We start from the raw sequence: 13,619 nt of genomic DNA, 5'->3' as shown, positions 1-13,619 counted from the left end.
AGTCAGGATCCCACCAGGAGGAGCACTGGTCTCTCCACTGGGTGCCTGTGACAGTGGGAGATGCCCAGAGCCATGTTCCATGAACCAGCCTGCAGGTAGGAGGGTCTACAAAAGGCACTGTTGGTTGTCTGGCTCTCTGAGGACGGAGTATCCTGTCCCTTCCACTCGATCTGTTTGTTCTCACTTCTTTCTCCAAGCAGCACACAAAAAACATTTCTCAGAGTCCATGGCCGAATTCATACCCACTCCCGATCAGCCTGTGTCTCAAGGCCACTACAGCACTGCACGTGTGTCCTTCAGTCAGACTCACTCCGGATCAGCCCGTGTCTCAGGACCACTACAGCACTGCACGTGTGTCCTTCAAGTAGATAAAAAATCAGGTGCGGACAGGCTGCCCCTGGTGACCCCTGCTGCTAACCATGTACCTTTGGGTTACTCATTGCTCCTCATGAAAAATGGGGACATCATTAACAGCATTCATTACTCCGATGGCTGTAAACAACACGGAAAAACCACCCCCCTCTTCTCCAAGCTGGGGTGTACCACACAGCATGTATTGATAAGTATTATTTGCTCAAATACAAAACAGAAGTGCTCTGTATTTTGTGTCTTTCTGATAAGTGCATTTCATTGTTGTTGTTTGTTTAGTTGTTGTTTGAGACAGGGTGTCATTATGTAGTGATGACCCTCTGTAGAGCAGGCTGGTCCCAAACTCACAGAGATCCACCTGCCTCTGTCTCTGAAGTGCTGAGATTAAAGGCATGAGCTACTGCGTCTGGGACAAGTGTTTTTGATTGTTGTTGTTTTGGTGTTGTGCTTGGTCTCTGAGACAGGGTCTTTTGTGGCCCAGGCTGGCTTTGAACTTATCTTCCTGCTTCTACTTTGTGAGTGCTGGGATTGCCATACCCAGCTCATGAAGTGTATCCTTTGCCTTTTTTGTCGTGTTTCCCCTTGCCTCATTTCCGTTTTTTTTAAGGCACATTCTCGTGTAGCTCAGACTGACCTCAAACTTGCTATAGAGGATCAGCTTGAGTTTCTGGTCTTCCTGCCTCTATGAAGGATTAAAAGCATTTGCCACCATCAGTGCAGACCCGGGACTGACCCAGAGCTTTATCCACGCTAGGCAAGCACTCTAACAACTGGTCCCCATCACTAACTCATGAAGTATGTTTTCTCCAAGATGTATTTATTTTATGTGAATGAATGTTTATCCATCCATGTGTATCTATGCGCACTGTGTGTGTGCCTGGAGCCCTCAGGTCAGAAGAAGGTATTAGATCCCCTGCACCTGGAGTTACCGGTGACTGTGATCTGCCACGTGGGTGCTGGGAACTGAACCCAGGTCCTCTGGAAGAGCAGGCAGTGTTCTTAACCACTGAGCGGTCTCTCTAGCTTCAATGAAGTGTATATTTAGAGCAGGGTCTTCACCAAAAGAAAATTACTTGTTATTCTCTGTTGGTTTCAGTCTTTTTCCCAACTAGCTTGACCCAGCAGGGTAGTCTATTCCTGCCAGGGGTGAGTTTCGTTGTCAAAGTGGACTAGGACCCTTACTTATCATTACCGTGGTTCCGGATAGACTGAGAAAAGGGTCAACGGTGCCACTGATTTGTTAGCATTGAGAAGCAACTATGTCTCCTCCACTAGAAGGTGCAGGGGTGAAGATGGGGATCTTAGGGAGAACAGGATTCTTAGAAAGCCCTTATGGCCAAGCCCTAGTGCTTAACCTCTCCTTTAGGGGTTCATCCATGCTGACAGCAGACCAGGAATTCTGGATCCTTCATTTCCTGAAACGGCTCAGCCAGTAAAGGTATGGCTGCCAAGCCTATGGACCTAAGCTGGACCCCAGAACCCATGCGATGGAGAAAGAGAGAACCAACTCCCTTGGGTTGTCCTCTGACATGCCATGGCAGAAATGCATGCACATACACAGACACACACAAAATAATAATTATAGATGTTTTTTTAAAAGTGTAGTATACCTGTTGATTCTGAGAAAATACAACTAATAAAAATGACCATTCGTGGAAATAACTAAATTAGAAAGTTAATCCTCATAATACTAAAGAATTTCCTATAGCTTTTCCTTGAATGACTGAATGACATTCTCCTAAGTATAGTTAGAGTTTAGAGCAGCGGTTTTCAACCTGCCTTGTGCTGCGACCTTTTAATACAGTTCCTCGTGTTGTGGTGACCTCCAACCATAAAATAATTTTCATTGCTACTTTATCATAAAATAATTTTCATTGCTACTTTATAACTATAAGTTTGCTACTATTATTAATCTTAATATACATATCTGATATGTAGGATATCTGATGTGTGACCCCCCATGAAAGGGTCATTTGACCCTCAAAGGGATTGTGACCCACAGGTTGAGAATCGCTGATTAAGATAGTTATACCATCTCTTGCATAAAGCTTTTCAAACACCCCATCCAGTGAGTAAAGGTTCCGGTTACTTAGAAGATATCCCCATGCCTTTTCAGCCTAACTCACCTACCATCGAGTTAGCATTGTCTAAACTTAAACATGTTTATAACATAAAATACATGGGTCACAGGTTTGTTCACTGAACTTCTGTTGAACATCTGCACAGGCAAGATGCCCGTGCTTGTGTGCATATGTGGTGTATGTGTGTGCAAAAGTGCTTTGTGGAGCTAAAAGCCGACCTCAGGATGTCTTCCTCCATTCCTTCTCCATCTGACTTTTTGAAACAGGGTTGCTCTCTGAGCCTAGATCTCATTGCTACAGGTAAACTGGCTTGCTGGCCAGTGAGCCGCTGGAATCTGTCTTTCTGTCCTCCAGAGTTGGGGTTACAAGTGCATGCTGCTGCCTGGTTTTCCACAGGTGCTGGGGGACTGAACTTTGGTCCTTTGGTCCTCATGTTTGCAGAGCAAGCACTTTACCCACTGAGCTATCTCCCTTACCCAAGACCATGGGTTTGAAGAGACTGTTTAGGGACAGCATCCCAAGCCAAGCATACCAGACTCTCTTTCGCACTAGCAATTTAGGATTTTTTTTTTCTTTTTCTTTTTTTTTTTTTTCTTTTTTTCTTTTTTTTTTTTTTTTTTGTGGTCACCCTGCACTAAACTTTAGATGCTTGCCCAATTGAGAGGCTATCATTCTGCTTTTTAAAACCGAAACAATTCAGGACTCAAACCACTACTAGAAAACAATTCCGAACTTAAAAATCTCTAAGTGACCTAATCTTCTCTGTGTTTCTTGGTGTCAAGGAGCCATTTTGTGCTCTTCAAAGTGACTAGAGTTTTTCTGAGGAAGTTCAGGACTGAAAGGAAACTAGCAATTAGACCAGCTTCAAGTCTAAAACTTTGTATCTAAAGACGTGAATGATGTGTTTTTTTTTTCCAAACTAAAGCAATCAAGAAATCTCCATGAAGATCAAAAACCTGTTTCCTAAGTCTTCCCGGCAGCCACCTTGGCCTCTTTGGATAGCAAACATTTGTAGACTTAACTCACATCCCCTTTTCAAGTCTTCAAGTTGCCCCCTCCCAACACAGAGACTACAAAGCTCCGAAAATTAGAAGCACCCCCAGCCCAAAGAGCTACTCCCTGATGAGGTGGCCATTGAAATACAGTTTGTTTTATCAGGTCTTTCTCATGGAATTACAGACTCGAACATTTAACAAAGCAGCATTTGCAATGGGCAGGTGAGAGCTGGCCAAGATTTTCAAGGGTATTTCACAGGACAGGTCAGCAGGGAGATGGATGGGTGAACAGTGGTGGATACAATTATTTGACTTTCTGGGCCGTTCTTTTGAAGCCTCTATGCTTAATAGGAAGAAAAAGAATAATCCTCTTTGCCAATCTTTTGTAGTTGGATCTTTATTGTTCCCATCGAAGCCCAAAGAAACCGGGCAAGATTCATTTTGTCTCGAAAGCATTTGTGTATTTTATATAGGTCTGGGCTTTGAAGCACCGATAGTTAAGTGGGAGAAAAGACAAAGACTTCTCTCTGCTCTGAGAAATCAAAAGGGGAATTTCTGAAGCCCTCCTGTCTAACTCAAAACAGTCCTGGGTGGCATCCAATCCATATGTGCTGTCTTTGCTACTGAACTCAGCGTGGAAATTAGCACAGGTCGACAAAACTGATGGAAATTGGGCCAGACCATAAAGCAGGGTGTCGGAAGCCACATTCAGACTCTTTTGAAAACCAGAGAATATCATTTCCAGAATGGTGAATGTCCATCTCTAAGAAATGGTTCTGCTCAGTGGGCTGGTTAGGCCAATCCTCTATAGACTATTTGGCTGGAGACACAGGAGAGGTGCTTGCCGAGTATTTAGTAACTTTAATCAATAGGAATTAGTCAGTCAGATAGCTTAGATAATCAGATACTAAAAACAAACTAGTTTGACCAACTGTCTTGATGGCCAAAGCAGTTCACTGGGGGCTACCTTGCTAGATTGCTTTCAAGAAAAAAAAAAAAAGCATCAAATGTGTGTTGACCATTTTGCCCCCAAACACACATGATTGTTGTGGAAGGAACTTGTGAAAATGTGGAGGAGCAGGTGACATTTTCTGATGATTTCTGTGGTGTTCCTGAAACTATCTGTGTGCCAGACCTAAACTCTGAGAAGAGCTCTCAATAGGGAAATATTTGTGTTGTGTTTTTAAGTTTGAGTTTGGAGAACAACAATTTTCCACCTTATTTTGCCATTTGAATGCAGATAATTTATGATGGTTATGGGCTTGGGAGATCATCAGATATCCAGACTTAGCATTGTGGGTAGGCAGGGCTCCCACAGCTGAGAGTAAGGCAGAGTTAGCATTTGAATCTTGGGAATTGGGTGGAAAGAGATGCAAAGAAGGAAATGTCAGGCTCATTTTGGAGACAGGGTGTTCCTGGAGAGTGGGGCCACACCGATAACTTCTCTTAAAGGACCTAACCATACCTACACACACACACACACACACACACACGCACACGCACACGCACACGCACACGCACACGCACACGCACAGGCATACCACTCACACTCACAATGACCTTAGAATCTACATCTGTCAGGATGCTATTCCTTTCTACCCAAAAACCACACTGAGTGAGGATACGTTTGTCATCCATGTATGAACACTGGGACATAGACACCTGCACCCATCAGAGTAGAGAGTAAATGTCCCAACAGGCATGTTCAACAGCATCACACTGAGATTTTAACCCACAGTACTCAGGCTTGGGCCACTCCACAACTGGTCCAATCTCACTCAGTGTCAGGTTGATCCCACCACCCCATTCCCCATCTTTCCTCTGAAGCAATGGGATGCAACCTCCACTCTCCTCCCCGAACATCTCTTCTCTCTCCCCTGCTCCCCCTCTTCTCTCCGATTCTCCCAGTCTAAGAAGAGAACAGATGGGTCTGACTGAGGGCCATCAGTCACGGTGTATCTTGGGGCTAGTGCAATGTCACACGTTGGAGACCTATATAGGTATGCGTGGCTGGAGTTCCAGTCTCTTCAGCAAGAGGGTAGTAGGGATTTATTTAATCCTGCTTGGTGGTGTCTGTGTCGGGGTATGCTTTGAGCCACACTGTCTTCCTGTCCTCACAGATTGCCTAAGGAAACTATTTACAGTTCTGCAGCCTGTTTGTTGCATGGACAAATGTCCTACTGAAGTGGTCACTCTAGAAGACACAGACGTTTATGAATCTGGTTCTGCAATGATTCCTGCTTTTTGTTCTGAGCATCAACTTCTTAGGATGACTTATTTTGCCCCCATCAACAGCACAAGGCTTTGTTCTCCCTGAGCAGAGCCTAGGCAGATACAAAGCCCTATGCTGAACGCACACGTAAGTAATTGCAAACTGGTATTTGTCACTCAGTGACAATTCTGCCATTCTTTGAGGATTTAGTTTTGAGTTTTGAAAAATTCACATTAGGGGCTGGAGAGATGGCTTAGCAGTTAAGAGCACTGACTGCTCTTCTAGAGGACCTGAGGTTCAATCCCCACTGCCCACAACTGTCTATAACTCCAAGATCTGACACCTTCATACAGACATACATGCAGGCAAAACATCAATGCACATAAAATAAAAATAAATAATTTTTAAAAATATACTTTAAACTCTGTGTCTAATGTACTATTCCTTGAGAGTATTGAATACCCATAAGACTTTTCCACTGGATCAAAATATATTCCTAACATATTAATTTAGTTAATTCTTTGGAGTCAATCCCTCTCAGATATGGTTTAATTTACATTTTTTAAATTTCTTTTCCATGCATAATAGTATGAGGGGAAGGGTGCACATAAGAATGGATTGAACTGCAAACTGAAATCTGTCTCTCTCAAGGAAAACTCCCCAAATAGTTACATTTATTGAGACTAAAATGGAAAATATGGGTTCACCAGGTTTGAGGAAGGTGTGGGTTCAGACCTGTAATATGTCAGAGATGAGCAGAGTCCCATTCTTAACAAGCCCAATTTCCTCCTCAGCAGAAAACTGTATACCAAAGATATTCAGTGTCAAAACGATTCTTTTTTTACTTCGAAAATTGAGAAGAAAATAGAATTACGCACTTCCTAAGGGGAATTCTTTTAAAGTCAGCTTCAGAATTCTGCCTTTGGGTGTGCGGTAATGCCAATCAGTGAACACCAGTCAGAGACAACTGCCGTGGAGAGGGCACATTGGAGTCCCAGTCCTCCTGACCAAGCCATCAAATCTTTGAAAGCAATCATCTCTGTATTTTTATGTTTTTATTTCAGACAAGTCTCAAGTAGCCCACGATGGCTTCCAAACCTCTGAATAAGGATACGCCTGAACCTCTGCTCCTTCTGTCTCTCTCCAGATACTGGGATTACAGGCATACACACCATCCTCGGCCCCATTTTCATCACTTAGAAAAAGAGAACTCCACAACTTTCTGAGCTACTGGCCATAGGATAGCTGAGATCAGCTACACCGTGTGCTGTCTGCAAATACAAAGGGTGACACCGGAGAAAACAGTGGTCTAGATGGGGTCTCATCGTCCTTACTCTAGTGCTTTCTGTTTATTTTCCCCCTGGAGTCTGAAACTTTGGGCACCCAGCCAACAGCCAAGCAAAACGGACCATAGGAGCCTAGCGTGTCCTCCACCGCGGTCCAGTTACTTCAAGCATCAATTTACTTGTTCACAAAGTCCTGCATGGCCCTCAGTAAATCTGCAATCGACAAGCCAGAAAATGTTGGCATTTCCAAAGCAGAGGCTTCGCCCAACAAGTTCAAAAGAGTGCCCTAAGGTGGGAGCCCCAACCAGAAGAAGCATTTGGAGTTCTAGGTAGAAAAATGGTTACTTTTCAGATTCTGAGAGTCAGTACCAGTGAAGTGGGGGGAGGCCAGAAGGCGAGGTGGATAAGGCTTTCCGAAAATCTTTGCAATCTCTGACCACAGGTAACTCACTTTGTAGCCGAAGGGAGCCTTCAACTTTCTTGTCCTTTATCGCACACGTGAGAAAATTAAGGCCCAGAGAGACATTTCTGCCCAAGTTTACGTTGCAGTTTAGTGCAAGGAAGAGGAAGAGTGCACGCTGGAGCTGTGTTCCTGCTTGCTACGCGGGGAAAATGATACTTTATTCTGAAGACTGGGGCACTGAGGCACGCACAGTAAGGACTGCCGCTTTCTAAGCGTCCTGAGCCTGGGCATTCGTGGACATCAGCTCCACTCCTCAAGGCCCTTTATGAGCAGAGCACCATAACCGCCATCTTAGGAAGCCAAGAGCTGAGGTGAACCACTAGCCGAAAACAGGGGGCCATGGAGGAGCCCTGACTTCCATCCAGATCTTTCTTCCTGCCCAGTTCCCCCCACTCCTTATCACGCGGCATGCTCCAGAGGGACACGGCGACCATTTGTAGGTGGTCACGGACAGATACATTCTTTCCCCAACAGGATCATTCTCAACTAGAGTCTGGAGTCCCCTGTGAGTCATTCTTTTGTTTTGACCTGTTCTTTTAATTGCCAGTCTTGAATTTGTCCGACCCCCCCCCATTACATGTATATTTTCCTGAAAACTGTCTGTATCAACAAGCATTAGCAATAACCTGAATGTCCACCAACAAGGAAATACTGGAAAAAGCATGGTGCATGTATTTGCAAACTGGTCATGAAGATCAAACATGAAAGTCACACTGGACTATGATTCATGCTAGACTCCAGAGTCTTCTATTCCTAATCAATACTTTCATTACTTTGTTAGCTCATTAATCAGCCTCCAACAATGATGTTATTTTCCCCAGCACTGGAGAAAAAGCAGAAAATGAAAATAGTACATTTTTGTTTAGTTTTAAGGTATTAATGTTAGTTTAGTCATTTGAAATTATCTTTTCTCTGGGTTCAAAATAAATAGCTGGGTTTCACAGCACAGACCTGTAGTTCCAGCTACCAGGAGGCCAAGTTAGCAATACTGCAGGTTCAAAGCCAGCCTCAACTATAAAATGAGTCAAGTTCAACAGACTGGGAAATTTGGAGAGATCTTGACAAAATTTAAAAGGGGGGGGGGGTTGCTGGGGAAATAGCTCAGTGGTAGAGTGTTTGCCCAACATGCATGCACACGGTGCTTCTAGGACCCCCTAATGCAGAACATGCAAAAATTAATAGTAGAATTTCACAAGAACATTTTAGTAATTGCCTTTTGAATCTTAAACTAACTTTGTAATTCACACTGAAGTATTCTGTTCACAGTTGACCTTCTGATCGCTGATTCTTTAATTTAGTTTTGTTTTCGACATTCACCATTTACTACTAAGTCATTTAAAGGATCGGCCATCTAATAAATCATTGACCTGAATCATGTGGAAACTTCTAGATTCCCTTTACTTGGTTGCCTTTTAATTCGTTCGACAAACACTGGAATATGTGTCGTGCACTGACTCTCGTCTAAATACTGTGCTGAGCACAGGGATGTGGCTGAGCGCAGCCAGGGGCATTTCTTTCTCCAGAGAATGTGGTCACTGTCCACACATAGTGAAAAACTGCCAAATGACATGGATCAGCTAACAGGTCAAGTGACCTATTTAATGTTTCTACCAGAATAACTGTATAGTTAATCCAGTCGGTTATACCCACTGTCATTTTGTTGTAAATAAGCAGCAGCTTTGTCTCATGCAGAACTAAAAAAACAAAACAAAAACAAAAAGAACACCCTATTCTGAACTATTTCTGGCATCTATTTCTGGCATTTATTTGATCAATTAACTGACCATAGATATAAAACCAGGGGTAGAGAATGTTCTCAAATTGCATGCCTATTCTAATTGAACCTAAGACAATTCTCTGTGGAGCCCAGAACCTTCTTAATAAAATACAAGACACATGTTAGGTGACTTTTGAAAGAAAAGATGTATTTTTTAAAACTAAAATCTTATTTTTTTTTTAACACAGCATCTCACTATGTAGCCCATGCTGACCTAGAACTCACTATGTAGCCCAGGCTGGCCTTGAACACACCGAGACCCACCTGCCTCTGCCTCCCAAATGAGGCTATCCAAGATGTGCTCCACCACGCCCAATTAGTCTTATTTTTCAAAAAACAAAAGCAAAACTAACAATGCCAAATGCACAGAGCAGAGTAAGAAACCTAGCCTGCTAACAAACCTTGGGGCTGTTGGTGGGAGCGTTTTTTTTTGTTGTTGTTGTTGTTGTTTTGGGGTTTTTTTGTTTGTTTGTTTTGTTTTTGGGGTTTTTTGTTTTGTTTTTTTGTTTTTGTTTTTTTTTGTTTTTTTTTTTTTTGTTTTGTTTTTTTTTGACAGCAGATGCAGTCTGTAGTCTGTCAAGTCTCAGCAGGGCTGAAGTAGGAAAAAGAACCATAAGGCTTCAGCCTTATGGAAACAGCCAGGTGCTGGAGGACAAAACAAGCCAGAGGGCGAAGACGGTACGGTGAAACACAGCCACACGTCCGTCACTTATGGTCCCCACGACTCTGCTTCCAAAGCTTCAACCGAGATTCAGTGTTTAAGATATTTGTAAATAAATCCCTACATGCCGGCAGACCTGGGTGGCCACTGTGATCGTGTATTTTGCTTTGAATTTGCCCAGTCTGTTGTATGTATGTTATACCTTCAGACTTCTTTCCACTCTGAGGGACATTTGCCTGTATGATGTTTAAGAGGTTGAAGTGGTGGGTGCAGTGTCCATTCTATGTACATCCCAAGTTTTGATCCATATTTGTCACAGGGCCCACCTGCCACCCGAGGCTTCACACTAGAGGTGCATTTTCTCACTAGGGAGTGGACACAGACTGTAGTGACCTCTGGTTTCAATCTTTGCCATGCTAGGGCAGTTAGAAGTAGCAAGAAGTTGAGAGTTGGTGGACAGACGTGTTCCGTGGCACCCAGAAACTCCATCTTCTCCATACCTCCTCTGGCCCTCGAAATGGTGTTGTTAGACTTGGTGGACTGATGAGTTCAACACTGGCTTAGTTCTGTGTCTCTAAGAAATGTAAATGGGACTGACTTAGGCCTTTTTGGGTTGGGGTGGAAAAGAGAACAGGCTTTGTGCCCTCTGGGTGGGGTTTTGTTTACTGCCAACCGTTCTCGTTTCTCTCCCTAACGTGCCTTAGCTTTCTGTGAGCTTCAAAGCTTGCCGCTCACAAACCAGTGAGGAGCAGATAAAGGTGGAGAGAGAGGTTCAGCAATCTCCTCTCTCCATCTTTTGAGAGCCTAGAGTCCTGAGTCCAGAGCTATTGCCTGCAGCGGCTGATCCTTTAGTCCGTGAACATCTCTGGCTGTGAAAACATTTTGCACCTGCCTATGAGTAAGGGCTGCTGTGGGCTCCCTCAGGGGCTATTACCCTACAGCGCTATGTGAGTCATACCTGCCCGGCCCTTTCGGAGAAAAGAACTATGATCACACAGAAAAGCCAATTACTGAGCCCTCAGAATCCCCGTGATGCTAGCCCAGGACCGTACAGTTTCCTGGTGCTAACAATCAAGTGTTGGCTGTTCCTGCCCTCTCAGCCTTGTCACCCAACAAGCTGCCACTGCCAAGAGAGCTTTAAATTGAAGGAAGAGTCCCCTTACAGCTACCATCCTTGTCTCTCTAGATTCAAATACAGAGTGTCCCATTTCTTATAAACCCGCCATGACGCCAATCTTGTGAGTGGTCTCTCTTGTCTTCTGTTCCCTTGCTTTCACCCCAACTGCTGAACAAGGAAGCATGCTTAAGGCTACTACGGCATGCAAAAAGCCAGGCCTCCAAAGGCTCCAGTGAGCACTGGCACAAATTGTCTTCTGTGCTGACTGTGACTCGTGATTGTCACGTATTAACACATATTCTTTAACCTGTTGCTAACATTTCTGTCCGTGTCGCTGGCTGCTTGGCTCAGGTGTGAGTCTATCACAGAAGATCGGTATGTCATAGGGCAGCTGGTGGCCGTGATGTAGGGGACAGCATTGACAGGGTGAGCTTAGACTAAAATGCTCTGGGCCAGAAGGCGGCAATGCGCCTTGCAAAAGGCTGAAAACATGGATGCCTCCTCCGTAAATCACCTCCCTCGCTCGGCGAGTCCTCTTGTAGTGGCTCTACTTCTACCGGGTGTTTCAGGCCACCTAGGATCACAGGCTGTGACCCTTTCCTACTGGCCGCATTAATGTCCTTTGTTGGCAAGGAAGGAAAGAACAGGGCTGAGTGGCAATGCCAACCAGAGAGGGAAGGAAGGAGACATGATATCTGGAAACCAGAACAGAGCGAGGCCTAGTTGGAGTTTCTGATCCTGTACAGCTTCCCTGTCTGTGCAGAGCTGCCTCAGTGTCTCTCTTGCTGCATTTCTCCTCGTCCTTTCCCTTCACAGACTTTTTCTTCTGCTTTTATCACTGGACAATCTACAACTGTGTTTTCAAACAGCTGGCGCCGAACCAATACCCAGCTTGACTATCACAGAGCAGACGCCTGGGTGGGACCCAAGCCTGTGCAGCCCCTCTGCCCATTGACTTTGGGAAGACAAGCTTTGAAAGAAACACCAGTTCCTTGGCACCCTTCCACTGCCACTCAGACACACAAAGAGCCGCTAAAAGTGTCAAGCCATGAGAAACAGAACCCTTACCTGCTCCTGGGAACTGCACGTGAAGGATGCAGGCGAGAATAGGCGACTTCCACTTCATCTTCTGCTCCCCTGGGAAGTTGCCCAGAGGCAGAGGCAGAGGCAGCTATGCCTGGGAGGATGAGGAGAAAGGGAGGTGCTGAAGGAGTCTCTGCTGGCTTTGTTCTGTGGCTGACACCCCAGGAAGTGGAGGACTGTGGGTCTTTGAGACAGCACCTGCCAGCAACGCCAAGACACACTCACACTCCCCCTCCCGACTCACAGGCAGGAAGTCCTGAAGGTTTGGAGGTTTGGGGTGTAAAGAATGCGTATCCGTCCCAATTTTGCTTTTTCTTCAAGTTGACTATAGTTTCATGTACTTTTTTTTTTTCTAATTCTGGACTAATTTGTACGTGACTCCCGATTGCTGAAGTCGGACCCTAGGCATATCTAAGTTGCTGTGAGGCCTTGCGTGAAGGAAGCACTGAGCATCAACAGACATCAGACTTCTTTATCTAAAGCACAAAGAAAGGAGGATATTTGAGGTGTAGTTCTGAATTTGGCCTCAATTCAGACCATAAACAGTGTGAAGTGCTATAGCTCACATGGCTTTCAAACTTCTTTTTTTTTTTTTTTTTTTTTTTTGGTTTTTCGAGACAGGGTTTCTCTGTGTAGCCCTGGCTGTCCTGAAACTCACTCTGTAGACCAGGCTGGCCTCAAACTCAGAAATCTGCCTGCCTCTGCCTCCCAAGTGCTGGGATTAAAGGTGTGTGCCACCACTGCCCGGCACAAAATCTTTTTCCCCTAGACCAGGTCTCACTATTCAGTCCAGGCTGGTCTTGAACTCACAATTCTCCCTCCTCAGCTTCCCAACAGTCAGGATTACAGGTATGTACCACCAAACCTAGGTCAAATGCTTTTGCTAATTGTTAATATTTCTCCCTTGGAGTCATTTACAGTAAGAAAAAGATAACAGTCAGGCATAGATTCCCTGCTTGGTAAATCTTAGCACTCACGTGATGAAGACAGGAGGATTGTGAGTCTGAGGTCAGACTGGACTAACAGTGAATACTAGGCCAACTTGAACTGTGCAGTAAGACTGCCTGCCTCAAAACAAAATACAAAAAAAAAAAAAAAAAACCAAAAACAAAAACAAAAAAACCCTTAGAAATAAGCATACTGATGAACTGAAAGATGAGTGTAAGACAAGCTCTGAGATAAGACTGAGACCTGGAAAGGACTGTGTAAACGGGAAGGTGCATCTTTTTTTCTTTGATTAAAAAAAATTCTCTTAAGAAGTGCACAGTTACTTTTCAATCCACCAGTCTTCTAAATGGAAACACAATATTATCAAATCTGGAGGCAGAGAGCTGGCTCAGGCACTCTCTGTCAAGCCTGACAGCCTGAATTCCATCCTCAGAACCCACATGGTGGACAAGAACCTACTCTTGTAAGATGTCCTCTGAGTGACACACACACACTCACACACACACACGCTCGCACACACACACACACCCACACACCATATACACATATCCCACACAATACATACATCATACACACATACACCAAACACCACATACATACATACATGTACATACCACATATACATAC

At 44.4% G+C, this 13,619-nt stretch overlaps 1 protein-coding gene across 2 annotated transcripts in view; it reads right to left on the bottom strand.

Moving 5' to 3' along the window:
• Positions 1-12,212, bottom strand: part of Cd247 (CD247 molecule) — a 73,762-nt gene extending 61,550 nt beyond the window's left edge. Inside the window, exon 1 of one of the 2 annotated variants that reach the window (XM_076941536.1) lies at positions 12,030-12,212. In XM_076941536.1, coding sequence (XP_076797651.1) covers positions 12,030-12,087 — 58 coding nt within the window. In that variant the 5' untranslated portion in view covers positions 12,088-12,212. The remainder of the gene's footprint in view (positions 1-12,029) is intronic. The other variant, XM_034513663.2, reaches the window with a different exon arrangement.
• Between the last annotated feature and the right edge of the window lie 1,407 nt (positions 12,213-13,619).

The sequence above is a fragment of the Arvicanthis niloticus genome, chromosome 10 (genome assembly GCF_011762505.2).
Source record: "Arvicanthis niloticus isolate mArvNil1 chromosome 10, mArvNil1.pat.X, whole genome shotgun sequence".
In the NCBI taxonomy this organism is placed as follows: Eukaryota; Metazoa; Chordata; class Mammalia; order Rodentia; family Muridae; genus Arvicanthis; species Arvicanthis niloticus.
Note: the sequence above shows the minus strand (reverse complement) of the source record. Positions and strands in the feature narration are given on the sequence as shown.